The 27420-nt window shown below is 40.8% G+C and overlaps 3 protein-coding genes and 1 long non-coding RNA gene across 5 annotated transcripts; 1 reads left to right on the top strand and 3 right to left on the bottom strand.

Moving 5' to 3' along the window:
• Positions 1-14: 14 nt before the first annotated feature.
• Positions 15-3576, top strand: LOC124270325. Of its 2 annotated transcripts, none has more exons than XM_046705372.1 (6): positions 15-1847; positions 2058-2209; positions 2254-2633; positions 2940-3055; positions 3208-3243; positions 3402-3576. In XM_046705372.1, exons 1-6 carry the CDS (start codon positions 1646-1648, stop codon positions 3455-3457), a joined length of 942 nt encoding a protein of 313 aa, XP_046561328.1. In that variant the 5' UTR covers positions 15-1645; the 3' UTR covers positions 3458-3576. The 2 variants fall into 2 exon arrangements, with proteins under 2 accessions (XP_046561328.1, XP_046561327.1); XM_046705371.1 differs by having other exon boundaries at positions 15-1890.
• On the bottom strand, positions 3115-4974 carry LOC124270327. The gene is made up of 2 exons (XR_006896726.1): positions 4933-4974; positions 3115-3819 (listed from the first exon to the last, which is right to left on the bottom strand). It is a non-coding gene; the product is annotated as an uncharacterized LOC124270327 (long non-coding RNA).
• A 1026-nt stretch (positions 4975-6000) lies between these two features.
• Positions 6001-12899, bottom strand: LOC124270322 (multiple epidermal growth factor-like domains protein 6). Its single transcript, XM_046705368.1, has 5 exons — positions 12761-12899; positions 12092-12181; positions 8545-8913; positions 7843-7978; positions 6001-6181 (listed from the first exon to the last, which is right to left on the bottom strand). The coding sequence occupies exons 2-5, from the start codon at positions 12153-12155 to the stop codon at positions 6001-6003; spliced, it is 750 nt and encodes a 249-aa protein (XP_046561324.1). The 5' UTR covers positions 12156-12181; positions 12761-12899.
• A 7822-nt stretch (positions 12900-20721) lies between these two features.
• On the bottom strand, positions 20722-25234 carry LOC124270321 (pancreatic lipase-related protein 2-like; the record flags this gene model as incomplete). Its single annotated transcript, XM_046705366.1, has 5 exons — positions 20722-20834; positions 22226-22452; positions 23501-23620; positions 24799-24915; positions 25003-25234. Coding segments are annotated over 5 exons (738 nt in total), but the record flags the coding sequence as incomplete, so codon positions are not given.
• Between the last annotated feature and the right edge of the window lie 2186 nt (positions 25235-27420).

The following is a 27420-nucleotide window of genomic DNA, read 5'->3' as shown; positions in this document are numbered from 1 at the left end:
TAAACTTACAGTTCGACATCAACTGCCTAGAATAGGCCATCTCAAAGGGTAAAGGATGAGCGTATGTACATCCAGTGCAATGATCTCAAATGTCCAGCATGGTGCTGAAAATATAACATCAATGTCAATCTACAGCTCATGACTAGCTGTTAGTAAGTAAGATTCTGTACACTTGACTGTTCTATTGTGCAGCAAGTGCTTGGTGCTAGTAATAGTTGAAAGTTTACATATCAGGACGCTTTCGCAAGGTTTTGTTTGATGATGTTTTCATGTGATAGCGATGTATCGCTTATTAGCTCGGCTTGAGCCTGGATGTTATTCTGGAGCTATCGGGCGTGACTGGCTTCTTAGTCCGATATTTCGTGTACCTTAATGCAGCAATATGTAAGATTCACAAAGCAGTAGGAAGTTCCAGTTTTTTATGGCAGGGATTTGTTCCCATCTTGCAAACCAATTATCAACCCAAATTATGAAGAACAAAGCGACAAGATTGAGACAAAATACAAGAACTTCTCTGAACCAGATCAAGAGTAAATCGTCCGATGCGAGGGCTTTGCTGATGAAATATCTCAAAAACAAGATTTGGCTACTACACAGAACAAAGCACGCTCACTCTCCTACTCAAGATAGCTCATCCCGACTGACTATTTGGTGTGTACTTAAATGGACTCAAATCCCGATTAATGATTTGTCACAGTTGATAAGTACAACCAATTCTGCTTGATCAATGAACAATTTTGACCTTCCATAAGCTGCTTTGCATGTGCGCGTTATGCATACTAAACATCACATGTTTTGTCAAGCTAGCTGTCAATTGTGCTGGGGATCTTTGAAATGGCCCGAGACCTTGCCAGATATACGTGTTAGGGTTGTTCCAGTCTTAAGTCAAACATCTTGTAACCGTGTCACAAATGAACAACCTGTAACACTGATGGACGTGAAGTGTGTTGGGGATAATCAAATTACATTACAGTATGTCTGTAAGCGTTCTAGTAAGTATTGTGAATAATGAATATTATATTACAATTATCGACAGGAAGTCACGTTTAAAATCCCTTCTATAAGCATTGTGAATTGGTCAAGCTGTCGGTCCGTTGTGGAAGCTTATAAGGTATATAGCATTCCAGTATGTGTCCCAGGTGAATTTAACACAATTACCTAATAAATTATATAGTATTTTATGTATCCGCCTCTAGTTAAATGCAATATAGATTTGTCATCTAAACAAGAGTACAAACGTAGACATTTAGCATGTTTAATATTTCATGCACTGAAGATAAGACTGATATGGTTTCTTTTGTATCCACATAATACTATAATCTTCAATGTCTTTAATGCTGCCCCACCTGCATCGTACCTATCTTCATGTTGGACCAAGTAATTTGCGAAAGACGTTTGGCCCTCTGATGGATCAAAATCAAGAATTTTAAACGTACATATCAGGAGATACTTAAATAGCGAAATAAAGAATTGAAAAAAATTCAGGAGAACATTTTATCTCTTTATACAAAATAACATAAACGCTGAAGTCAGTACTACTGTTTACTGCTAGATGTTATATAGAAACGGTAACTTCCTTTCCACTTTCGTAGAACATTTCAGCTGAAAGCAGGGTCAGTCGAAGAAGTTTGACAATACCACGAGTATGGATTTGTTTGACGTCACATGCAGTACCAGGGCAGCTGTACGACAATATTGTACATTGTCTTTTTCATACCAAAGACACACACTGGACATTGTCGTTTGTATACCAGAGACACATATTGTACATTGTCTGTTCATATCAGAGACACACACACTGTACATTCATTGTCTGATCTTTTTCATACCAGAGACACACACTGTACATTCATTGTTTGATCTTTTTCATATCAGAGACATACACTGTACATTCATTGTCTGATCTTTTTCCTACATGAGACATACATTGTACATTGTCTTTTCCATATCAGAGACACAAACACTGTACATTCATTGTCTGATCTTTTTGATACCAGAGACACACACACTGTACATTCATTGTCTGATCTTTTTCCTACCGCAGACATATATTGTACATTGTCTTTTTCATATCAGAGACACACACACTGTACATTCACTGTCTTTTTCATATCAGAGACACAAACACTGTACATTCATTGTCTTTTTCATACCAGAGACACACACTGTACATTGTCTTTTTCATATCAGAGACAGACACTGTACATTCATTGTCTGATCTTTTTCACAAACACTGAGACACAAACACTGTACATTGTCTTTTTCATATCAGAGACACACACACTGTACATTCATTGTCTGATCTTTTTCCTACCAGAGACATACGCTGTACATTGTCTTTTTCATATCAGAAACACACACACTCCACATTCACTGTCTTTTTCATATCAGAGACACACACTGTACATTGTCTTTTTCATATCAGAGACACACACACTGTACACTCATTGTCTGATCTTTTTCCTACCAGAGACATACACTGTACATTGTCTTTTTCATATCAGAAACACACACACTGTACATTCACTGTCTTTTTCATATCAGAGACACAAACACTGTACATTCACTGTCTTTTTCATATCAGAGACACACACTGTACATTGTCTTTTTCATATCAGAGACACACACTGTACATTGTCTTTTTCATATCAGAGACACACACACTGTACATTCTCTGTTTTTCATATCAGAGACACACACTGTACATTGTCTTTTTCATATCAGAGACACACACTGTACATTGTCTTTTTCATATCAGAGACACACACACTGTACATTCACTGTCTTTTTCATATCAGAGACACACACTGTACATTCATTGTCTTATCTTTTTGATACCAGAGACACACACACTGTACGTTCATTGTCTGATCTTTTTCCTACCACAGACATATATTGTACATTGTCTTTTTTTCATATCAGAGACACACACACTGTACATTCACTGTCTTTTTCATATCAGAGACACAAACACTGTACATTCATTGTCTTTTTCATACCAGAGACACAGACTGTACATTGTCTTTTTCATATCAGAGACAGACACTGTACATTCATTGTCTGATCTTTTTCACAAACACTGAGACACAAACACTGGACATTGTCTTTTTCATATCAGAGACACACACTGTAGATTGTGTTTTTCATATCAGAGACACAAACACTGTACATTCACTGTCTTTTTCATATCAGAGACACACACTGTACATTGTCTTTTTCATATCAGAGACACACACACTGTACATTCACTGTCTTTTTCATATCAGAGACACACACTGTACATTCATTGTCTGATCTTTTTCATATCAGAGACACACACTGTACATAAATTGTCTGATCTTTTTTCGACATGAGACAGACACTGTACATTGTCTTTTTCATACCAGAGACACACACTGGACATTCATTGTCTGATCTTTTTCATACCAGAGACACACACTGTACATACATTGTCTGATCTTTTTTCTACATGAGACAGACACTGTACATTGTCTTTTTCATACCAGAGACACACACTGGACATTCATTGTCTGATCTTTTTCATACCAGAGACACACACTGTACATTCATTGTCTGATCTTTTTCATATCAGAGACACACACTGTACATTCTGTCTGATCTTTTTCCTACCAGAGATACACACTGTACATTGTCTTTTTATACCAGAGACACACACACTGCACATTGTCTTTTTCATATCAGAGACACACACTGTAGATTGTCTTTTTCATATCAGAGACACACAAACTGTACATTCACTGTCTTTTTCATATCAGACACACACACTGTACATTGTCTTTTTCATATCAGAGACACACACTTTACATTCATTGTCTGATCCTTTTCCTACCAGAGATACACACTGTACATTGTCTTTTTATTCGAGAGACACACACTGTACATTGTCTTTTTCTATTTCAGATTGTCTTTTTCATATCAGAGACACACACTGTACATTGTCTTTTTCATATCAGAGACACACACATTGTACATTCATTGTCTGATCTTTTCATACCAGAGACACACACACTGTACATTGTGTTTTCATACCAGAGACACAAACACTTTACATTCATTGTCTGATCTTTTTCATATCAGAGACACACACTGTACATTGTCTTTTCACGTCGGGGACACACACATTGTACATTCACTGTCTTTTTCATATCAGAGACACACACTGTACATTCTTTTTTCATCTCAGATCTTTTACATTCATTGTCCTACCAGAGATACACACTGTACATTGTCTTTTTATACCAGAGACACAAACACCTTACATTCATTGTCTGATCTTTTTCCTACCAGAGACATACACTGTATATTGTCTTTTTCATATGAGAAACACTCACACTCCACATTCACTCTCTTTTTGATATCAGAGACACACACTGTACATTGTCTTTTTCATACCAGAGACACACACTGTACATTCTTTGTCTGATCTTTTTCATACCAGAGATACACACTGTACATTGTCTTTTTATACCAGAGACACAATCACTTTACATTCTTTGTCTGATTTTTTCATATCAGAGACACACACTGTACATTGTCTTTTCACATCGGAGACACACACACTGTACATTCACTGTCTTTTTCATATCAGAGACACACACTGTAATTCATTGTCTGATCTTTTTCATACCAGAGACACAAACACTTTACATTCATTGTCTGATCTTTTTCATACCAGAGACACACACTGTACATTGTCTTTTTTATATCAGAGACACACACATTGTACATTCACTGTCTTTTTCATATCAGAGACACACACTGTACATTCTTTGTCTGATCTTTTTCATACCAGAGATACACACTGTACATTGTCTTTTTATACCAGAAACACAATCACTTTACATTCTTTGTCTGATCTTTTTCATATCAGAGACACACACTGTACATTGTCTTTTCACATCGGAGACACACACACTGTACATTCACTGTCTTTTTCATATCAGAGACACACACTGTAATTCATTGTCTGATCTTTTTCATATCAGAGACACAAACACTTTACATTCATTGTCTGATCTTTTTCATACCAGAGACATACACTGTACGTTGTCTTTTCATACCAGACACACACACACACACACATTGTACATTAATTTTGTCTGATCTTTTTCATACCAGTGACACACGCACTGTACATTCACTGTCTTTTTCATATCAGAGACACACACTGTACATTGCTTTTTTCATACCAGACACACACACTGTACATTCACGTTTTTATACCAGAGACATACACTGTACATTGTCGGTTTTATAGCAGACACACACTGTACATTGTCGTTTGTTTAACAGCGACACACAATGTACATTGTCTTTTTTATACCAGACACACATACACTGTACATTGTCTTTTTTATACCAGAGACACACACTGTACATTTCCTTTTCACGTCATGCAATTTGTCTTCACACAAGAATTGTTCTTGCATTGTAGACCAAATGACCACACCTGGCTTGCAATACCATACGTTAAGTGTAACGTCCCAGCATCCCGTTCACACAATAATTTCTGGAAATAAGTCACTATCATGTGTTTCACTTCGGTTTCGTTATTCGTTAGACGTTCTCCGTTGTTACTCGAGCTGAAGTCCGGATATTGCAACTTCAATTTATCTTCAAGCAAAATCTCTCTTCTCACGACAGAGCTAAGAAGTAATGGTTTCGAGTTAAATCTATGGTTTATAAGGATACATTCACTGTAGATTCTACATCTGCATCGTAGATTCAGGGAACTGACTCTTACATAATTGTCTTTTATATTGCGTGATCATCAAGTGACAACAAGGGACACAACTCCTGGAATTATTTCAGACCCCAGTCTGAAGTAGGATGATCTTTCGTTCCTGCACAAGTCCCCGCTCCACCGTTCCCGTTTATACAGATGATAATGATTATACAAGGACTCAATTCCTCTCAAGTCTCACAAAACCAGTCCACTCTCTAAAGCGAACTAAACTTTTGGACCAGCATAAGTCTGGTTTAGACAGACGGAATTTCTTCATAAATATGCGCTTCTTCAGTAGGAAAATCATGGGTGGCTCTTAAATAACTTTGGGGATCCGTCCTGTCCCAGTGGTGTGGTGACACGTGGTTTGTGTTTCCAGGAGAGATTATCGTTGCATTATGTCTATACTTTCTCCCTTTCTTTGTCTGCCACAAGCTGAAACAAAGGAGAGAGTTGGGGTGGTCATGTGGCATACGTGGTGCACTTCCATGCGCAGTAGTATTGTTGTGAAACTAGACCGTCCAGTCGTATTGTCATACAGGACAAACTGATTCTGGTTAAATTCTCTATTTTCATACCAGGATTCTCGGTAGCGGTGGGGGTGGGGGTGGGGGATATCCCTGCCACAAATGAAGCAAAAAGACGCAACTGTTCAGGTTATCCAGCATGACTTGCGCCCCATTTATCTGGGCAGATACCCGTGGCGTCCAAAAAAATTTCAGTTTTAATTTTGGACGTATATTGTACTTTTGTCCTTGTAACTCCGGATAACCAATGTTGGAAGGAGGCCTGACATGAAACGGAATGCAATTAAAGGATGTATGTTTTGTTCGGTACTGTATTTCACTGTTACCACTAACAGATTCTTCCAGTTCCATGTTTACACAATTTCAGTATTATCTCATAGGAAGACAGACAAAATAATCTGGATCAGACCAACGGATGACCAATGGCAGGGCACGACGGAAAGACAGGTCACAGATTGTATAAACCCGGCCCTCAGTTTCCTCATACTGCGATTCACCGTGTTCTTTGGACTCGCCTAAAATGACCAACATAGGACAAAATCCCATTTTGATAAGTTATTGCTGCCCTTTTCCGCCAGTATTTATTAGAATGTTTTCATGACAAGCCAGTGAGATAAGTTGATTAGCACGTTTTCGTGGCTGCATTGATAAATTGTATAAATGTGTCTGTGATGATGACAGTTTTAATCAGTGTTCCAAACTGGAAGTACTGAAGAGCAATAAGGGAGGAGTTGAAATAACATTAGATGGATTTTTGTACACTAGGACGGTTACGAATAAGAGTAGTATTAGGTTGGAATGTTCACGAAAAGTTGCTCTGGCTTCATGAAAACATCGCTGACAAAGGAGAATCCCGTTCTTGTTACATCTCATAGTCATCCAGTTAGTCATACATGAAATAAGATGCTGATATATTCTAGAATGCTTTACATGATTACAAGTACCATGAAAATAAACCACGATGATGCATTATGTTATGAGATTGCGTTGAATCATGTTATAAGTGCTTATTATCAAAACTGCTTATTTATGAGGAAAAATATAAATATCTTTTTTTATAATGATATAAATGTCATTTTTCACACTGTTGGGATTTTGTCCGCAGTGTGAAGACATTTTGTCCTATGGGATTTTGTCCTACCCTCTTACAAAATTTACCAAAACCACATGTTACAAGCGAGATGTATTGCCAAATGTGCAAGTCGACACTGATTAAGAAAAAACAGGTTTAACTTGGTTCAAGAATCAGTTCAGTGATGTCCGGAATAAGGATATCAACCCAATTATGAATGAGGGGAATTAATCTTTGGAGTTTTGACAAGCGACCGCACTATCCATTTGTCCACATCCAAAGGGGAATTGCTTACAATGTGTATTTAATACCTGTGCAAGACGAAATATGGTTTCGATTTAAACTAACTATATTATCATACTTTCTGCGCTAGCAGACTCTCTAGAAATTGTGTTTGAGGGACTTTAATCAATGTTGCTCTATCTGTTAATTTGGCCGTGCAGAGTCCGCCTTTAACCACTGTACAATACTAAGCAAGTAATTAACACTACCATCACCTCACACCAACACTGCATGACACCAGGAGCATGACACCTATGAGTGATCCGAAGATGATCAGCATGATGAAAGTCTTGTCACCCTCGTCATCATCTCTGTCGTAGACAGCATCACGCGTCGTGTTCTCGTTCATGTCTGTAATTAAAGTGCAATCCCAAATTTACCATGTGTCACATTTCACCCCTTTCTAAATGGTATCTAACTTTGCACTCATCGGAAAGGTACACAAAGTCCATTGTCAAGACTACTAGTTGTCAGACTTCCATTTTTAAGAAAGCTCAGTGGTTGAGTGAGCTAGGAGGCTGACTTTGTGTGCTGGCGATTAGGTGCCTGTCTCTGAGGGTGTGGGATCGAATCCCGAATGGGAATGAACCAAATAAAGTTACTAGAATCTGTACTTTAAAGAGAAACTGTAAACCCAAAAAGAAGATGTGTTATTGTGGTAATGTAAACTTGCGAAATCATTCCACACTTGAATTGGATTCAGTTTCGGCTTAATCTCTAGGGTATGAGAGACAGAATACCTCATAAGATACGGGTCATTTCTTCAAAATTCTATCCATTTGAACAGTAAGAATGTTATATGAACCCAACAGCGATTGCAGATATATACTTGTCCCCGAGTAAAGTGATATCAAACCAGAGTATTTTTTTCAAGGAACGGCTAATGATTACAGCAGCCGAGGCTATGGGCCGCTTACCTTGTGAGTTGCATCCTGGTCTTTCGTTTCTTCCGGTGCAGCCTCGTTTGCAGGTTCCGTTCTTGTAGCAGGACGCACCGGGACAGTGGCTGCAGTACTTTCTACAGCTTTCCCCGTACCACGAGGCACTGGTACATTTGGGACACATGGTGTTATTGCACACCGCGCATCGTTTTGGACATTTCCTCTCACAATAACGTCCTCGAAATCCTGGAATGCAGCCCTTGTCGCAAACGGCACTTCCGGTGTCATAGGATATATGACATCTACTCTCGACACATTGGACTCGACATGTTCTGTTGCACTCATCGCCGTGAAAACCTTGTTTACAGCTGTCATTCAGACAGTTCGTACACATGGTCTGGCCAGCTGAAAAAATACGAATCTGTTTATGTAAGATTATCCCTGCTTCTAACACATACAGTGACATTAAGAAATACTTTGATTTCTTCTTGTAACCAATTACACAATGCAATGACGCTTTTCATTATTTGCACTGTCCATACTCTGCCTGTTATATGCTATATACATGAACCGGAGGCCTCAGGTACAGTACACTATCTTGATCTTGAAACATAATGATGTGTATTTTGTTATGATTGTAAAAATACGCATAGATAGAAGACTGATTGTACTTTTACAAGACTTTCGGTCCCTAGTGTTGTGATCTACCTTCAGCTCTTGGCAAGCTATAACCTGTATATGGTTTGTATTGTCATATGCAGCTAAAATGTTTAAGAGTTCATTACTAGTTTTGATTAAAATCTGTGATAAACTAGTTATTATACTGCCTTTCGTTGACCGGGTTTTATAATTTACCTTTACCATGAAATTTTAACTTGTTTTTAGTCACGATATGGATGAAATATTGCCGATTTGACTTAAAATCTTCAATCACTCACTCACTCACTCACTCCAAACAAGACTTTCGCAACTAATGTGCCACAGGTGTCCTCTCGTCTACTTCCGTTACCTAAGTAATATTAGTGGAGAAGTGCCATTTGGGGATTTCCAAGTACTTTATTGGTTACAAATTACAAATCTGAGGAAAATACACGAAACTGAATGTCAACAAGGAGATTATGGGCACAATGACTACGCCAGGAGTCTGATTGTCTCACAGTTCTCAAATTACTATGTTTGTGATTGTATGAACTACCACTGGCGACCACATCAGCAGCTGGTCCGCCTGCAGATCTCTCGAACTTGGCGACCATGATAGTCTCAAAGGTGGATTTCCATTGCGGTCACGGTAGCTAGCGATAGGGTTGCTCTGTAAATCGGCGATGGCAGCTCGAGAACGGCGAGATGTAGCGATGTCATCTGTGAATATCGGACGACTGGCAAGGGGATGGTTGTCAAATGTGGTACTATCTAGTACTTACTGTTCACAACGTTGATCATTGAGTGCCCCAAGTACTGTAATGAGATAAATTCGATCTTTCGAAACGCAACCCAACAAGATCACTGAGCCCCACCACATGCTTCAGAAGCATGGATCACCTCCTGTTGATACGCCTCGTTACGACTTCGCCATACTCGACCAATATCCACAGTGAAATTGTATGAAGCACGTGCTTTACATGTATATTTCAATATGATAGAGTGCCGTTGTGTGTTTGAACAGAAAAATGATTTAGATAATGCTCATGTGTGTAGCTTCCGTCACATGACGGCAGATTTTAACGGCGGGTTATTCTCTACTTAGAGGCAAATGGGCACACATACCAACAAATACAAGACATCAACAAACGGAAACAGTTATGATAGACACGAGCACGAAACAACGTATTTTTCCAGTATGCATTACAAACTGTGTATACATGTACGTATGTTTGCAGAAATTTTTGTATGAATTAATTCTACCCTTGACCTTGAAGGTCGGATGCTCATGATGACAGACCGGAATATTTACGGACCGCCGCCATTTAGCTGGAATATTGTCTGTGACAAATTAAACAAGCAAGCAATTAATTCCACCCTTTCGTTTGTCAGCCACTGTTGCAAGCGTATCTGTATCATACATGCGGAATCTGTAACCAGGTCCTCAAATCTCCTCAAATAGAATCCTCGACACAACAAATATACGTCCTTCAAACAGCATTGTATTCATGATGGGGCGGTGGGGTAGCCTAGTGGTTAAAGCGTTGGCTCGTCACGCCGAAGACCCGGGTTCGATTCCCCGCACAATGTGTTAAGCCCATTTCTGGTGTCCCCCGCCGTGATATTGCTGGAATATTGCTAAAAGCGGCGTAAAACTAAACTCAGTCAGTCAGTCAGTATTCACGATGACTTTGTCTTTAGACATCAAAAACAACAAAATATTTTCTGCGCAGACTGCGCAGCGGTGAAATACTCAGTTAACGGCAAACTTTGTGGATGAACAACTTCTTTATTCAGGCGATGGGACGTTTCCATACAAATTCTTGTTGTCAAGCAGGTATGAATCAGGTAGAAAACATGATTTTATAAGTTAACAGTATATTATTAACAGAAACAACAAGAAGATAACTGAGAAGTTAAGTAGAAGATAATTAAGACTGACTGACTGACTGAGTTTGGTTTTACGCCGCTTTTAGCAATATTCCAGCAACATCACGGCGGGGGACACCAGAAATGGGCTTCACACATTGTACCCATGTGGGGATTCGAACCCGGGTCTTCGGTGTGACGAGCCAACACTTTAACCACTAGGCTACCCCACCGCCCAAATAGTTAAGAAGTAAAGTAGAGGATAATTGAGAAGTAAAGTGACAAAGTGATGACAAGGGATTACATCAAGAAGCCAGTAGGATGCACAGAACAGGAGAAGTTAAACATGTAGCATCACCTGAATAAGGACGTTATTCATCCACAAAGTTTGTTCTTATCTAAATCTCCAACTTCTAAAAATGCCACACCGTGATTCATCAGTGACAATCACAAATGACCAGTCCACTCAGGATGTGGCATGACATAGCCTGGCAAGGCGGTACCAGTCTCTTCGTGGATCACGTCACATGTCGAACTGTCCGAGCTGCTTGATGAAGGGTGGCAGTTTCACATTTGAATTGTCTCCGCGGAGCGTCCAAGGCATATTTCACGGGGGAGACGCCCGTACAAAGCTAACAGCGGCTTAAAACCAAACTCACTCACTCACTCACTCTCAGCAGTATCATTGTGCACTGACTTGCAAGATCAAAGGTTCTGCCCATATGACGCCTGTAACTCCCATCTGCAATCGCTGTGCTGCGTTGTGCATGTTTTGGATTCTGACTGCCAACACAATCAGTGGACTCACTTCTATGCTGTTCACGCCTGACATGCAATTGATATGACTCGTGCGTTTCACGACTACTTCACACAAAACGCAGGAAAGCATTCATTGTTGTGGCACAAACAAGACGTTTGCGTTTTATTCATACATTACATGATTGGTTATTACAAGCAATTATCAGATGTTTTGTTTTGTGTTTAGTTCATTCGTCCCTACTTATGGCCGGAACAACGATCCGGTACAACAAGATATTTACATGTGAACACCCTTAAGTACCTGTATATTTCTCACCTGTACTACTATGTAGCAGGATGGCCATCATGATGACAACTGCGTGTGATGGTTGTACTGGCATTGTATTGGAAACCTAGGTTACACGACCTGCAAGAAAAAGATTACTAACTAATACGATATATAATGATATTATACAGATATATAGCGCCTGCTTATCTCCCATCAAATAATGTCATTCGGATTCAGAGTTAGCATCTGCAGGATCCGATAACCAGGTTCTGTGACTTTGGTGATTGCGCGTAGTACCCGAAGGCTCAGGATATCAGTCACTGAGCTTTCTGGGGCAGAATGGATTAGTTGTAGCAATATCGCACCGGGGGACACCAGAACTTAGTTTCACACATTGTACCCATATGAGTGGGAAGCTCATTTCCAGTGTCCTCCGGCATGATATTGCTGGAATATTGCTAAAAGCGGCGTAAAACTAAACTCACTCACTCACTCACCCATGTGGGAAACCGATTCGTGGTCTTCGGCGTGACGAGCGAACACTTTACCCACTACGCTACCCCACCGCCCCAAGAGCAGAATTGATTAGGTACAGGATCCAATCATATCGCTGACTGATGGTCAGCGAGGTGATAAGATAAAAATATGGAAAAACTCATTCAAATTATTTCAAACGTTGCTGTCTATTCTAATTTCTGTGTGAAATGAGTGACTTACAAATTCGATAGACATCTGATCTTGTACTCTTTGGCTCTTTGGAGTGGGTATTTCTCATGGTACACGGTCGTAAACGAAAATTCGTATGTGTGTAATTGTAGGAGACTATTTCTAGCACTCTTGTTCATGGACATTCTATTTCCTTGTGTCGGCATGACGGTTTCATCAACTTTCGCAATGGTCGGTGAAGAAACGATAGGGTATAGTTCAGTTAAATGTAATCAACAGGGCATTGCTTTTGGTTGCTTTGTTTACTTTTCCAAAGGTCTTATGTCATAAATTTTAAATTACTGACTGTTGAGAAATGTACTTTTGAAAAAGATAAGAATGAAATAGAAACAAAGGATTGTAATGGGGGTCAAAACAGTGTGATAAATAACATGTCTGAACAATGATCTCACACCGGAAGCGTGACTTACCCGATCAGGTGGGATGTGCGCTCGGCATGTCAGCATGGAGCAGCTTGTGACCTACTTGTATTGAAAGAGGCAGTTCAGCGAAACAAGCTTTCCCGGGGAAACTGGAATATGTGACCGAGCAAAGTACTGACACTTTGTATACACGGAAAAGAGAAGCGAAAGTACGGTGTTCCCAGCTAGAAACCTGCAGCATACTGAATACCATGCCCCTCTTGGAGGGTGACAGTCATGTAACTGGGCACTATGTGTAAGACTGATGTGGTATCCAATACTATTGAGGTTCATTTTGGGTTTGTGAATGAATGAATTAATCCAGCATTGATTGCTGTCCACGATTAGTCACTGTCTTCCATAGGCTGCTGTAGGGCAATAGTTGCTGTTGAACATTGGTTGCTATGTTGCACTGGCTGCTGTACAGCAATAGTTGCTGTTGAACATTGGTTGCTATGGTGCACTGGCTCCTGTAAAGCAATAGTTGCTGATGAACATTGGTTGCTATGTTGCACTGGCTGCTGTACAGCAATAGTTGCTGTTGAACATTGGTTGCTATGTTGCACTGGCTGCTGTACAGCAATAGTTGCTGTTGAACATTGGTTGCTATGTTGCACTGGCTGCTGTTCAGCAATAGTTGCTGTTGAACATTGGTTGCTATGTTGCACTGGCTGCTGAACAGCAATAGTTGCTGTTGAACATTGGTTGCTATGTTGAACTGGCTGCTGTACAGCAATAGTTGCTGTTGAACATTGGTCGCTATGGTTAACTGGCTGCTGTACAGCAATAGATACTGTTGAAAATTGGTTGCTATGTTGCACTGGCTGCTGTACAGCAATTGTTCCTGATGAACATTGGTTGCTATGTTGCACTGGCTGTTGTTCAGCAATAGTTGCTGTTGAACATTGGTTGCTATGTTGCACTGGCTCCTGTACAGCAATAGTTGCTGTTGAACATTACTTGCTATCTTGCACTGGCTGCTGTGCAGCAATAGTTGCTGTTGAACATTGGTCGCTATGTTGCACTGGCTGCTGTACAGCAATAGTTGCTGTTGAACATTGGTTGCCATGGTGCACTTGCTGCTGTACAGCAATAGTTGCTGTTGAACATTGGTTGCTATGTTGCACTGGCTGCTGTACAGCAATAGTTGTTGTTGAACATTGGTTGCTATGTTGCACTGGCTGCTGTACAGCCATAGTTGCTGTTGAACATTGGTTGCTATGTTGCACTGGCTGCTGTTCAGCAATAGTTGCTCTTGAACATTGGTTGCTATGTTGCACAGGCTGCTGAACAGCAATAGTTGCTGTTGAACATTGGTTGCTATGTTGCACTGGCTGCTGTACAGCAATAGTTGCTGTTGAACATTGGTCGCTATGGTGCACTGGCTGCTGTATAGCAATAGATACTGTTGAAAATTGGTTGCTATGTTGCACTGGCTGCTGTACAGCAATTGTTCCTGATGAACATTGGTTGCTATGTTGCACTGGCTCCTGTACAGCAATAGTTGCTGTTGAACATTACTTGCTATCTTGCACTGGCTGCTGTGCAGCAATAGTTGCTGTTGAACATTGGTCGCTATGGTGCACTGGCTGCTGTACAGAAATAGTTGCTGTTGAACATTGGTTGCTATGGTGCACTGGCTGCTGTACAGCAATAGTTGCTGTTGAACATTACTTGCTATGTTGCACTGGCTGCTGTAGAGCAATAGTTGCTGTTGAATATTGGTTGCTATGGTGCACTGGCTGCTGTACAGCAATAATTGCCGTTGAACATTGGTCGCTATGTTGCACTGGCTGCTGTACAGCAATAGTTGCTGTTGAACATTCGTCGCTATGGTGCACTGGCTGCTGTACAGCAATAGTTGCTGTTGAACATTGGTTGCTATCTTCTACTGGCTGCTGTTCAGCAATAGTTGCTGTTGAACATTGGTCGCTATGTTGCACTGGCTGCTGTAGAGCAATAGTTGCTGTGGATTATTTGTCGCTATGTTGCACTGGCTGCTGTACATCAATATTTGCTTTTCAACATTGGTTGCCATCTTGCACTGGCTGCTGTTCAGCAATAGTTACTGTTGAACATTACTTGCTATCTTGCACTGGCTGCTGTACAGCAATAGTTGCTGTTGAACATTACTTGCTGTCATGCACTGGTTGCTGTACTGCAATTGTCGCTGTTGAACGTTACTTGCCATCTTGCACTGGCTGCTGTACAGCAATAGTTGCTGTTGAACATTACTTGCTGTCTTGCACTGGCTGCTGTACAGCAATAGTTGCTGTTGAACATTGCTCGCTATGGTACACTGGCTGCTGTGCAGCAATAGTTGCTGTTGAACATTGGTTGCCATGGTGCACTAGCTGCTGTACAGCAATAGTTGCTGTTGAACATTACTTGCTGTCTTGCACTGGCTGCTGTACAGCAATAGTTGCTGTTGAACATTACTTGCCATCTTGCACTGGCTGCTGTACAGCAATAGTTGATGTTGAACATTACTTGCTGTCTTGCACTGGCTGCTGTACAGCAATAGTTGCTGTTGAATATTGGTTGCTATGGTGCACTGGCTGCTGTACAGCAATAATTGCCGTTGAACATTGGTCGCTATGTTGCACTGGCTGCTGTACAGCAATAGTTGCTGTTGAACATTCGTCGCTATGGTGCACTGGCTGCTGTACAGCAATAGTTGCTGTTGAACATTGGTTGCTATCTTCCACTGGCTGCTGTTCAGCAATAGTTGCTGTTGAACATTGGTCGCTATGTTGCACTGGCTGCTGTAGAGCAATAGTTGCTGTGGATTATTTGTCGCTATGTTGCACTGGCTGCTGTACATCAATATTTGCTTTTCAACATTGGTTGCCATCTTGCACTGGCTGCTGTTCAGCAATAGTTACTGTTGAACATTACTTGCTATCTTGCACTGGCTGCTGTACAGCAATAGTTGCTGTTGAACATTACTTGCTGTCATGCACTGGCTGCTGTACTGCAATTGTTGCTGTTGAACGTTACTTGCCATCTTGCACTGGCTGCTGTACAGCAATAGTTGCTGTTGAACATTACTTGCTGTCTTGCACTGGCTGCTGTACAGCAATTGTTGCTGTTGAACATTGGCTGCTATGGTGCACTGGCTGCTGTAATAGTTGCTGTTGAACATTGGTTGCTATGTTGCACTGGCTGCTGTACAGCAATAGTTGCTGTTGAACATTGGTCGCTATGGTGCACTGGCTGCTGTAATAGTTGCTGTTGAACATTGGTTGCTATCTTGCACTGGCTGCTGTACAGCAATTGTTGCTGTTGAACATTGGCTGCTATGGTGCACTGGCTGCTGTAATAGTTGCTGTTGAACATTGGTTGCTATGTTGCACTGGCTGCTGTACAGCAATAGTTGCTGTTGAACATTGGTCGCTATGGTGCACTGGCTGCTGTAGAGCAATAGTTGCTGTTGAACATTGGCTGCTATGTTGCACTGGCTGCTGTACAGCCATAGTTGCTGTTGAACATTGGTTGCTATCTTGCACTGGCTCCTGTACAGCAATAGTTGCTGTTGAACATTACTTGCTGTCTTGCACTGGCTGCTGTACAGCAATTGTTGCTGTTGAACATTACTTGCCATCTTGAACTGGCTGCTGTACAGCAATAGTTGCTGTTGAACATTGGTTGCTATGGTGCACTGGCTGCTGTACACCAATAGTTGCTGTTGAACATTGGTTGCCATCTTGCACTGGCTGCTGTACAGCAATTGTTGCTGTTGAACATTGGCTGCTATGGTGCACTGGCTGCTGTAATAGTTGCTGTTGAACATTGGTTGCTATGTTGCACTGGCTGCTGCAGCAATAGTTGCTGTTGAACATTGGTCGCTATGGTGCACTGGCTGCTGTAGAGCAATAGTTGCTGTTGAACATTGGCTGCTATGGTGCACTGGCTGCTGTACAGCCATAGTTGCTGTTGAACATTGGTTGCTATGTTGCACTGGCTCCTGTACAGCAATAGTTGCTGTTGAACATTGGTCGCTATGGTGCACTGGCTGCTGTACAGCAATAGTTGCTGTTGAACATTAGTTGCTATGTTGCACTGGCTGCTGTACAGCAATAGTTGCTGTTGAACATTGGTTGCTATGTTGCACTGGCTGCTGTAGAGCAATAGTTGCTGTTCCACATTAGTTGCTGTCCGGCAATGGTTGCTGTCAACCATTGGTTGCTGTCCATCATTAGTCGGCTTCTTACAGCAATGGCTGCTGCCGAGTATTCATGGCTGTCAAAAATTGGTGTATGTCTAGGTATGTTTCATTCCAGCAATTGTTGCTGGCTATTACTAGTAGCTGTCTAGCATTGGTTGCTACCCAGTATGTATTGTTGGCTAGCAATATTTGCTGTCTACTACAGATTGCTCTCTAGCATTGGTTGCTGTCTAGTACAGGTTGCTGTTAGCATTGGGGTTACTGTTTAGTATGTGTTGCTGGCTAGCACTAGATGCTGTCTAATACAGGTTGCTGTCTAATGCAGGTTGCTGTTTGACATTAGTTGCTGTTTTGTATGTGTTGCTGGCTAGCACTAGATGCTGTCTAGTACAGGTTGCTGTCTAAACACTAGTTGCGTATTCGTAGCGGATAAATACGATGGATGGCGGCCATCTCTTGCCGTGCATTTCTCAGAAACGCTGACATAATGTCGATTATTAATAGGAAATGCATCTAGCGTCATTTTTGTGCCAGCCTGTTGTCGGAAATTGCGAGAGAGCGTGAGAGCGTGAGAGCGTGGAACCGCTACACGCTAACTAAATCGCTGGTTATCTGAAAATGTGCAATTTGTATGACACGAATATCTCCCATTAACGAATCCCAGTAAGACGGAACATTTACCTGGAAAACCCCACACTAACTTAATTCAGGGACTGTGTATTACAGTATATTTTGAAAAGTGTTTTGATTATGACTTTCTTGTCAAAACAACACAGACATCGTAATGAGAGCACTTGAACTAGGTCTAGGTTCATAATAACTTTTAAAAAATTATAATGTTTTTATTCCATTCTAACTTGAATCTTAAAACTGAAACCGTAGAGACTGATTTCGAAGAAATACTCAACTACACACCGACATAGTTTATACATCTACAAATAACTGTTGGTATTACCAGCCACTGTTTCGTTTGCGTTGTCGGTCATCCTGCGTGTGTGTTTGTGTGTGTGTGCGCGCGTGCGTGTGCATACGCGCGTGCGTGTGTGGGTGTGTGTGCCAAGTGGTTACGCATGGATACAATGTGTTCGTTAGGAAGGTTTACTTCAATATTTAATCACTGTTTGATTTACCTACACGCTTTTCATCGAATGGACACATGTCACATGCGACCCCACGAGACGGCGGGAGAGCCATCAAAGCTGGTACTATTGTTTTTTTGTCTCGTGTTATCGCTTTATCTCGATCGTAATTAAAGTCGATAAACAAATGTCCCATCTCGGTCACCGTACAGCTGTCACTCCTTCCGAATAGTGCTGGTCGAGTTATGTCCCTTCCACCAATATCCTGCATCTTTTCTGTGGCTCGTATCTTAGTCAGTGGCTGTTGGGTTGGAGGCGAGCTTGGCCCATGAAGCTTCGTTTCCGCCCATACAAACACGTTTAGCTAGGAGGGGTTATGTCCCTTGTATCTGTGTGCAGGGTGTGCTATGAATTATATTGTGTAGGAACTAGCCACCCTATATTTTCCATCCAATTAAACCGTGTCACTTCAAATAACAACTTTCCAATAGATCTTTGAATTGGTACTTTCGGTCCACTGTCCTCACAAGCTTGTCACACCTTCGGAACCAATCCAGAGTTTCATAATCCACAGCATAATGTTTGTTTTATTTCATGGTTAGCATAATGTTTGTTTTATTTCATGGTTAACGCTGCCCTCAGAAAAGAATCCTGCAGTGTAATGAAAAGAATATGGACAAAACAATCGAATGATTGATATTATGACCGCTGGGTCATTCTGGCCATCCGATCCACTGAGCTGCCTCCATAGGACACTAGATCCAGTTCAGCTCAGTGACATGAAGGACAACACGGTGACCGCATACAAATAAAGTTTTTAAATCACATGCTCTTCATTTCTTGTTTCGTAAGCCACTTTATATTTCTGGTTTACGTTATTGCATTGCAATATATTGTATTATATTGTTTCTGATGTGAACAGTGGTGTGGGGTGGCGACATTTAGATGCCTTTAAGGATCAGACGTGGTCTAGGAGCTTCTAGAACAGCAATGGTCACTTCTCCACGCACGACCTCTGAGTGACGGACAGCAATGGGCAACACAGACAGCTGCAGATATTCAGGATCCACGTCATTACATCCAGGTGGCACCTCTGGGTGACGGACAGCAATGGGCAACACAGACAGCTGCAGATATTCAGGATCCACGTTATTACATCCAGGTGGCACCTCTGGGTGACGGGCAGCAGTGGGCAACACAGACAGCTGCAGATATTCAGGATCCACGTCATTACATCCAGGTGGCACCTCTGGGTGACGGACAGCAATGGGCAACACAGACAGCTGCAGATATTCAGGATCCACGTCATTACATCCAGGTGGCACCTCTGGGTGACGGACAGCAGTGGGCAACACAGACAGCTGCAGATATTCAGGATCCACGTTATTACATCAAGGTGGCACCTCTGGGTGACGGACAGCAATGGGCAACACAGACAGCTGCAGATATTCAGGATCCACGTCATTACATCCAGGTGGCACCTCTGGGTGACGGACAGCAGTGGGCAACACAGACAGCTGCAGATATTTAGGATCCACTTATAACATCAAGGTGGCACCTCTGGGTGACGGACAGCAGTGGGCAACACAGACAGCTGCAGATATAGACAGCTGTACCCATTCCTGGTTTGCTTCATCTCGAGCGTACCGACTCAACGACATCGCCAATGTCTGCAGTGGTCATAACAACATTTGCGTCAAATGTGGCGACAAGTTGTCTCCAGTAACGAATAAAGTTTCAGCCTCCCTGCACCTTTGGTGATAACTGAACGTTGTGAGCGTTACGCTAACCCCTGTGGTGTGTGTTTATTTGTGTTTCAGTATAGATCTTATATTTGCATTCTTGTGGTGAGCAGTTAGGTTCACATTCAACGGAATAAAAAACTCACCTTCAGAATACAAAAAGAAATAAAAATAACAGGTCTCGCCAGCCCATGACCAATCCCAAACATAACATATTCTACAGCCCATGCTATATTTAACAAATCCGTGAATGGAATAATTTAAAATATCCAGCAATTACTTTATGTGTGTATATTTTGCAACCTTACAAACATAATGTGAGTGAGTTAATGTTTAACTTTTCACATCGGTAGCTACAGAACATGGATAATAACAAGTCCAATCCATTTAATGTATGACACAATTATCATAAATGCTCAAAAACAAATTCGTATATGTATTTTCTGAGAAAGCATCATTTAATATCTTCAAGCAACTGTATTTTCTCCAAAAGATTTGCTCCGGGCGTTCTTATGCTGTACTTTTAGGTCTATCACGTCAAAAACTAAACTCCAAACTGCCATTTCTGGAAAATATTAACTTTATTCTAGAAATTCTAAATATACAGTAATTAATGAAAGAGTATCGGGGAGTTCAAACGATGGCTGCAAGGACGCCCATTGAGGTGTTTTGAGGCTGCAACAAGAAGATTCAATGAAGGACTGGTGATGGAGGACAAGGACATACGAGAGTCTATCAAAACGTTTTACGGCTAAAATATTTCTGATATGTGCAAGAATACTGAGTCCCATGGGGTCTCAATTGCTCTTCAACGTTGCTTCGCCGGGTGGCCCTTGAGGACTGCTCTGTACTTAAGCTTTTTCATTTCTGCCGTTTTAATAGAGAGCAATTGATTAGATGTCACGTGACCGGAAACTAGCGACATGTACATGTCAGTATTACGTTTATGTGAATGATATAAACCATTCTTCAGTATCACACAGTTATTTTGATTATGCACCTTTCAGAAGTATTTTAGGTTCAAAACGTTTTGATAGCACCTCGTATCTGTAAGTGAGACGAGGCATGTAAGGGAGGTAACTATGTCGAGACCCCAATATGAGACATCCAAATATAAGAGAGAAAAGACATCCCAATATGAGAGAAAACTAAGATTCAAGCAATATATCGTCATTGTAAACGTTATCGTTAAACCAGTTGTATTTTTATGTGGTTCTTATCTCCAACCACAATGAGCAAGGTAGCAGTAGGTCGAGGAAAAAAATAACAAAATGAATAAAAAGATACAAAATGGTTTCCACTAATTAGTTTATACAATTTTAAGAAATAGATCACTTTGTAATTAATTATTAACAAACAAAATAATGTACGATGTGGATCGAATCACTTTGCTTGGAAACAAGTATTAAAACTTGTAGATGAAGAATGATCCAGATGACCAGGTTTCGATAAGTGTGCCGGGATAAGAATATTATGAAAATGAATAGTCAGGACATATGGCAGATTGAAAACACATAAAAATGCGCGATAAACCTTATGGTGTTGACATACGTATGGCCTTAATCAGGAAAACCACTGTTTGTCATGATGCTTGCCTTTGCATGTGTTTGTGATAGGTACCAATGGCAGGGGAGAAAACTCTCACCTTTCGCAACCAGGGCGTCGTTCCACAAAGGGATCGTAGCTTTGAGGTGATCATAACTTTAACATTGACTTTCGGCAGTCGTAGCACTACGATCGGTTTGTGAAACGGTACCCAGCACTTATGGATTCTGATCAATAAACATATGCTTATGACAAAGGGGGGCGTGCACAGTCGAGTCTGTTTCTTTTGTAGAAATCTCTGATGATTACGGAAAGTGGCCTTTCGCTTTGTACATTTTAGAAAACGCTTTGAAGAAGAGCATTGATACCTCCGTAGTATATACAATACTGTTTATACAGGCTGAAAACCAGGCTTGGGTTCGAACCAATGAACCAAGTCTGCATACCCAAAGAGTCTGATCCTGCTCCGAAAAGGTAAATTATGTTATCCGTAAGCTGTTTCCATACCTCACGACACTTACATATTGTATCCAGTCGGATCCTGTTGACAGGTAGAATGTGCCCCTGGGGTTGGTTACGTCGGCATGGTAACCCATGTATGCACATCCGCTGTCACACGTTGTGCAGAGACCTCGCTCATAGGCTGACCTACTGGCGCAAGGGTACGCCTCAAAACTAGTCCCGTTTATAGATGCGATGAAATAAACAAATCCTCGTTCATGACTACAAGCCAATGTCGTCACTGCCTCTAAACACACACAAACAGAGTTTGATAGTAGTAGTAGCAGTAGCAGCAGCAGGAGTAGTAGTAGTAGTAGTAGTAGTAGTAGTAGTAGTAGTAGTAGCAGTAGCAGCAGCAGGAGTACTGAGCCCACTGAGATACCTTGCTGCAGTGAAGCATGAATACCCCACTCAGACACATTATACTGACTCCGAGCCGACCAGTCCTTGTTGTACCCATTATTGCCGAGCAGCAGGAGTAGTAGTAGTAGTAGTAGTAGTAGTAGTAGTAGTAGTAGTAGTAGTAGTAGTAGTAGTAGTAGCATGATCCCTATTCTAAAACAGTTACACTGGTTGCCCATAAGAGCTAGAGTGAACGTAACAGTGTGAACCCTTGTCTACCAGTACTAGGAACTGCTCCAGTCTATCTCAATGAATTGTTCTAATCATATCTTCCATGCAGACTGCTTCGCTCCATTGACAAAACCTTACTTAACATTCAAATGGAAGTTGAAAACCTATGGTTTTCGCTCATTTCAAGTGGCGGCCGCCATGAACTTGAATGAGTTACCAGCTCACCTTAGAACAGGCCCAACCGTCACATGTTTTAAAACAAACCTAAAGTGATATCCTTTCTCTATGTTTTTACAAGTGACTCCTGAATTCTAAAGTCTGCGTTATGAGTATGCCGTCGGTGAGGATTTAGCGCAGTATAAATGGACTAATTATTATTAAGGAGTAGTAGTAGAAAAATGAAAGAGCTATTACATGTAAATGCACTTACTTATATTGACCACAAAATATGTTTTGTTCCAAAGCAAACAAATGTGAGTGAGTGAGTATGGTGTCGCCGCTTTTAGCAATATTCTAGCAATATCACGGCGGGGGACACCAGGAATCGGCTTCCCACATTGTACCCAGGTCGAGCGTCACGAGCGAACGCTTTAACCACTGGGCACCGCCTAATAGCAGAAAAAAGGAGTAGTGCTAGCAGTAGTAGAAGTGTAATAGAAAGAACGTAACCCTGTCTAGTTTATCTGAAAGTGGATAGTGACTGCGTGCCCTAAACCGCCTACCTGCAGTGTTGCCGTTGAGGAGGAGCAGGATGCCCCTGGTGGTGTCCGGGCACCCGGGTTGATTAACACCGCCATTAGGGAAAAAGTCCACGTGACCGATAGTCCTCCGTATCCCATACCCTGAAACACAATCACAAATCTCAGATAGTCCTCCGTATCCCATACTCTGAAACGCAATCAGAGATCCCAAATAGTCCTCTGTATCCCATACCCTGAAACACAATCACAGATCACAGATTGCCCTCTGTATCCCATACCCTGAAACACAATCACAGATAGTCCTCTGTATCCCATACCGTGAAACACAATCACAGATCTCAGATAATACTCTGTATCCCATACCGTGAAACACAATCACAGATCACAGATAGTCCTCTGTATCCCATACCCAGAAACACAATCACAGATCTCAGATAGTCCTCTGTATCCCATACCCTGAAACACAATCACAGATCTCAGATAGTCCTCTGTATCCCATTCCCCAAAACACAATCACAGATAGTCCTCCGTATCCCATACCCTGCAACACAATCACAGATCACAGATAGTCCTTTGTATCCCATACCCTGAAACACAATCACAGATAGTCCTCTGTATCCCATACCGTGAAACACAATCACAGATCTCAGATAATACTCTGTATCCCATACCGTGAAACACAATCACAGATCACAGATAGTCCTCTGTATCCCATACCCAGAAACACAATCACAGATCTCAGATAGTCCTCTGTATCCCATACCCTGAAACACAATCACAGATCTCAGATAGTCCTCTGTATCCCATTCCCCAAAACACAATCACAGATAGTCCTCCGTATCCCATACCCTGCAACACAATCACAGATCACAGATAGTCCTTTGTATCCCATACCCTGAAACACAATCACAGATCACAGATAGTCCTTTGTATCCCATACCCTGAAGCACTATCACAGATCTGTGATCAGATACTCCTTTGTCCCTCATACCCAGAACCACAGTTCTATATGGCCAAAATCACAAGCCAGATACTCTCATTTTGGGCCATGTATACAACTCACAGTCTTCGACCTGACTGGAACTCTTCAAGCCCTGGAGGAACAAAATAATTTCTCTCGCATTAAATCACTTTAAATTGAAACCCGTTTCTCCGGTTAGTTTTGGATATTTCTATCTCCAGATTTCTTTTCATATGAACAGAAAATATACGTGTCAGAACTCTTTACAATCTTCTCGAAAGTGTGAGCAAATTAGTACAAGTAACTTTTGATCTTATTACACTGTCATTGAATATTATTAAGTATATTTTCAGCTTACCAAAGTTGCGCAGAGGTTTAGCATTGGTGTGTATGATGTCTACAAAGCTGGCATCACTTGCATCCAAGATAACCTGGTTTCCGTAGTCGTTGAAATTAGGACCTGCTGGATCCATTCCTGCCGAGAAAAAGAAACCGTTTACCGAAAGAAATGTTCGTTTTGATTTTAAAACTGATAGAAAGAAATGTTTACACAATCACGTACCTGTGATTCTACCAATTTTATCAATCGTCATCCCAGCATAACCAGCAACGTGCGCTCCTAGGCTGTGTCCAATCAGATGAAAGCTCTGAAACGAGGCCCCCGTCACTGTTTGCAGCCTCTTTATAAGCTTGGCCAAAAGAGTACCCACAACTCTGGTGTTGGCGACGCTCTGAAAGTACACAGGAGGCTTGGCACCTTCTCGCCAGTTCACGACGATCACGTTGACATTGTCCTGTATCAAAACAAAAACACTGAGCACAATATTTTTTCATTACGTATTTGTTAAAAGTTAAACCAGCGTCTCAATTCTTTGTGGAAAATGTGGTCTTAATGAGTACTGAGATCAGAAATTCACTCACTAAACTAGCATCCGATATATTACATGCAAGATGTATATGTAAGAAGCTCTGGTAATATGAAGTCACATCTGAAATAATTGTGCCAATATGGACACATATGTTTACTAATTGTACAGATCGACCCGTGAAGATTCAGCTCAGGACGTCTGCATTTTTAGTAGATTTTCATCTCCAACATATACCATCAAAAGAGTGGACGGGAGAAAAAATGGGCATCCTATAAAATATGTTTTTACTCATTGTATAACATGTTTCATGGAACTATCACTTGTTTCAGGGCGAGTGTGAGATGGGAAACAATAATACATTACGGCCAGCCTTAGAACTGGTCTGCAGCAACCCTTGCGTGTCATAAGACACATAACTTGATGGGGTGGTGATCATGCACTCTGATTTGAATGATGCATGTCATCGTATCCCAATTGCATCACTCGATACTCATGATTACAAGCACAAGATTGTCTGGTCCAAACTCGATTGTTCACAGAAATCGGGGAAATCGCTGTGTTCGAGGTTGCATAACGAACAAAACAAGAAAATGTACCAAAACGTACTAACAGGTGTAAAAATGATGTCAGTATGAAGTCACATGTGTGCAAGAATGATGCCAATATGAACTCACATATGTAACAATAATTCTATTATGAACTCCCTTGTGTAATAATGGTTTAAACATGTGTATAACAATGATGCTTATGTGAACTTTTACATGTGTAACTGTAATGGCATTATGAGCTTACGTGTGTAACAATGTTGTCAATATAAACCCACATGTGTAACAATGATGCTAATGTTAACGTACATGTGTGTAACTGTAATGGCAATAGGAACACACGTGTGTAACAGTGATGTCAATATGAAATTAAGTGTATAACAATGATGCCATTATGAAATTAAGTGTATAACAATGATGCCAATATGAACATACGTGTTTAACAATGATGCCAATATGAACTTACGTGTGTAACAATGATGCCAATATGAACTTACTTGTATAACAATGATGCCAATTTGAACATACGTGTGTAACAGTCATGTCAATATGAACTTACGTGTTTAGCAATGATGCCAATATGAACATACGTGTTTAACAATGATGCCAATATGAACTTACGTGTTTAACAATGATGCCAATATGAACTTACGTGTTTAACAATGATACCAATATGAACTTACTTGTATAACAATGATGCCAATTTGAACATACGTGTGTAACAGTCATGTCAATATGAACTTACGTGTGTAACTTACGTGTTTAACAATGATGCCAATATGAACATACGCGTGTAACAGTCATGTCAGTATGAACTTACGTGCGTAACAATGATGCCAATATGAACTTACGTGTTTAACAATGATGCCAATATGAACTTACGTGTTTAACAACTATACCAATATGAACTTACGTGTTTAACAATGATACCAATATGAACTTTCTTGTATAACAATGATGCCAATTTGAACATACGTGTGTAACAGTCAAGTCAATATGGACTTACGTGTGTAACAATGATGCCAATTTGAACTTACGTGTGTAACAATGATGCCAATTTGAACTTACTTGTATAAAAATGATGTCAATTTGAACATACGTGTGTAACAGTCATGTCAATATGAACTTACTTGTATAACAATGATGCCAATTTGAACATACGTGTGTAACAGTCATGTCAATATGAACTTACGTGTGTAACTTACGTGTTTAACAATGATGCCAATATGAACTTACGTGTTTAACAATGACGCCAATATGAACTTACGTGTTTAACAATGATACCAATATGAACTTACGTGTTTAACAATGATGCCAATATGAACTTACGTGTTTAACAATGATACCAATATGAACTTACTTGTATAACAATGATGCCAATTTGAACATACGTGTGTAACAGTCATGTCAATATGAACTTACGTGTGTAACTTACGTGTTTAACAATGATGCTAATTTGAACATACGCGTGTAACAGTCATGTCAGTATGAACTTACGTGCGTAACAATGATGCCAATATGAACTTACGTGTTTAACAATGATGCCAATATGAACTTACGTGTTTA

Source organism: Haliotis rubra, unplaced genomic scaffold (assembly GCF_003918875.1).
Source record: "Haliotis rubra isolate DU_JTF1 unplaced genomic scaffold, ASM391887v1 Scf1509, whole genome shotgun sequence".
Classification (NCBI taxonomy): Eukaryota; Metazoa; Mollusca; class Gastropoda; order Lepetellida; family Haliotidae; genus Haliotis; species Haliotis rubra.
Note: the sequence above shows the minus strand (reverse complement) of the source record. Positions and strands in the feature narration are given on the sequence as shown.

Excerpts from the sequence above, each read along its gene's own strand:
- LOC124270325 (XM_046705372.1), top strand. The coding sequence starts at position 1,646 with ATGGATTTGTTTGACGTCACATGCAGTACCAGGGCAGCTGTACGACAA. Across the intron at positions 2,634-2,939 it reads ATCAGAGACACACACTGTAC|ATTCACTGTCTTTTTCATAT; the intron begins ATTGTCTTTTTC and ends CACACACTGTAC. Across the intron at positions 3,056-3,207 it reads GAGACAGACACTGTACATTC|ATTGTCTTTTTCATATCAGA; the intron begins ATTGTCTGATCT and ends CACACACTGTAC.
- LOC124270322 (XM_046705368.1), bottom strand. The coding sequence starts at position 12,155 with ATGCCAGTACAACCATCACACGCAGTTGTCATCATGATGGCCATCCTG. Across the intron at positions 8,914-12,091 it reads CCTGCTACATAGTAGTACAG|CTGGCCAGACCATGTGTACG; the intron begins GTGAGAAATATA and ends GTATTTTTTCAG. Across the intron at positions 6,182-7,842 it reads TCATGCAGTGTTGGTGTGAG|CTTGTGGCAGACAAAGAAAG; the intron begins GTGATGGTAGTG and ends CCTTTGTTTCAG.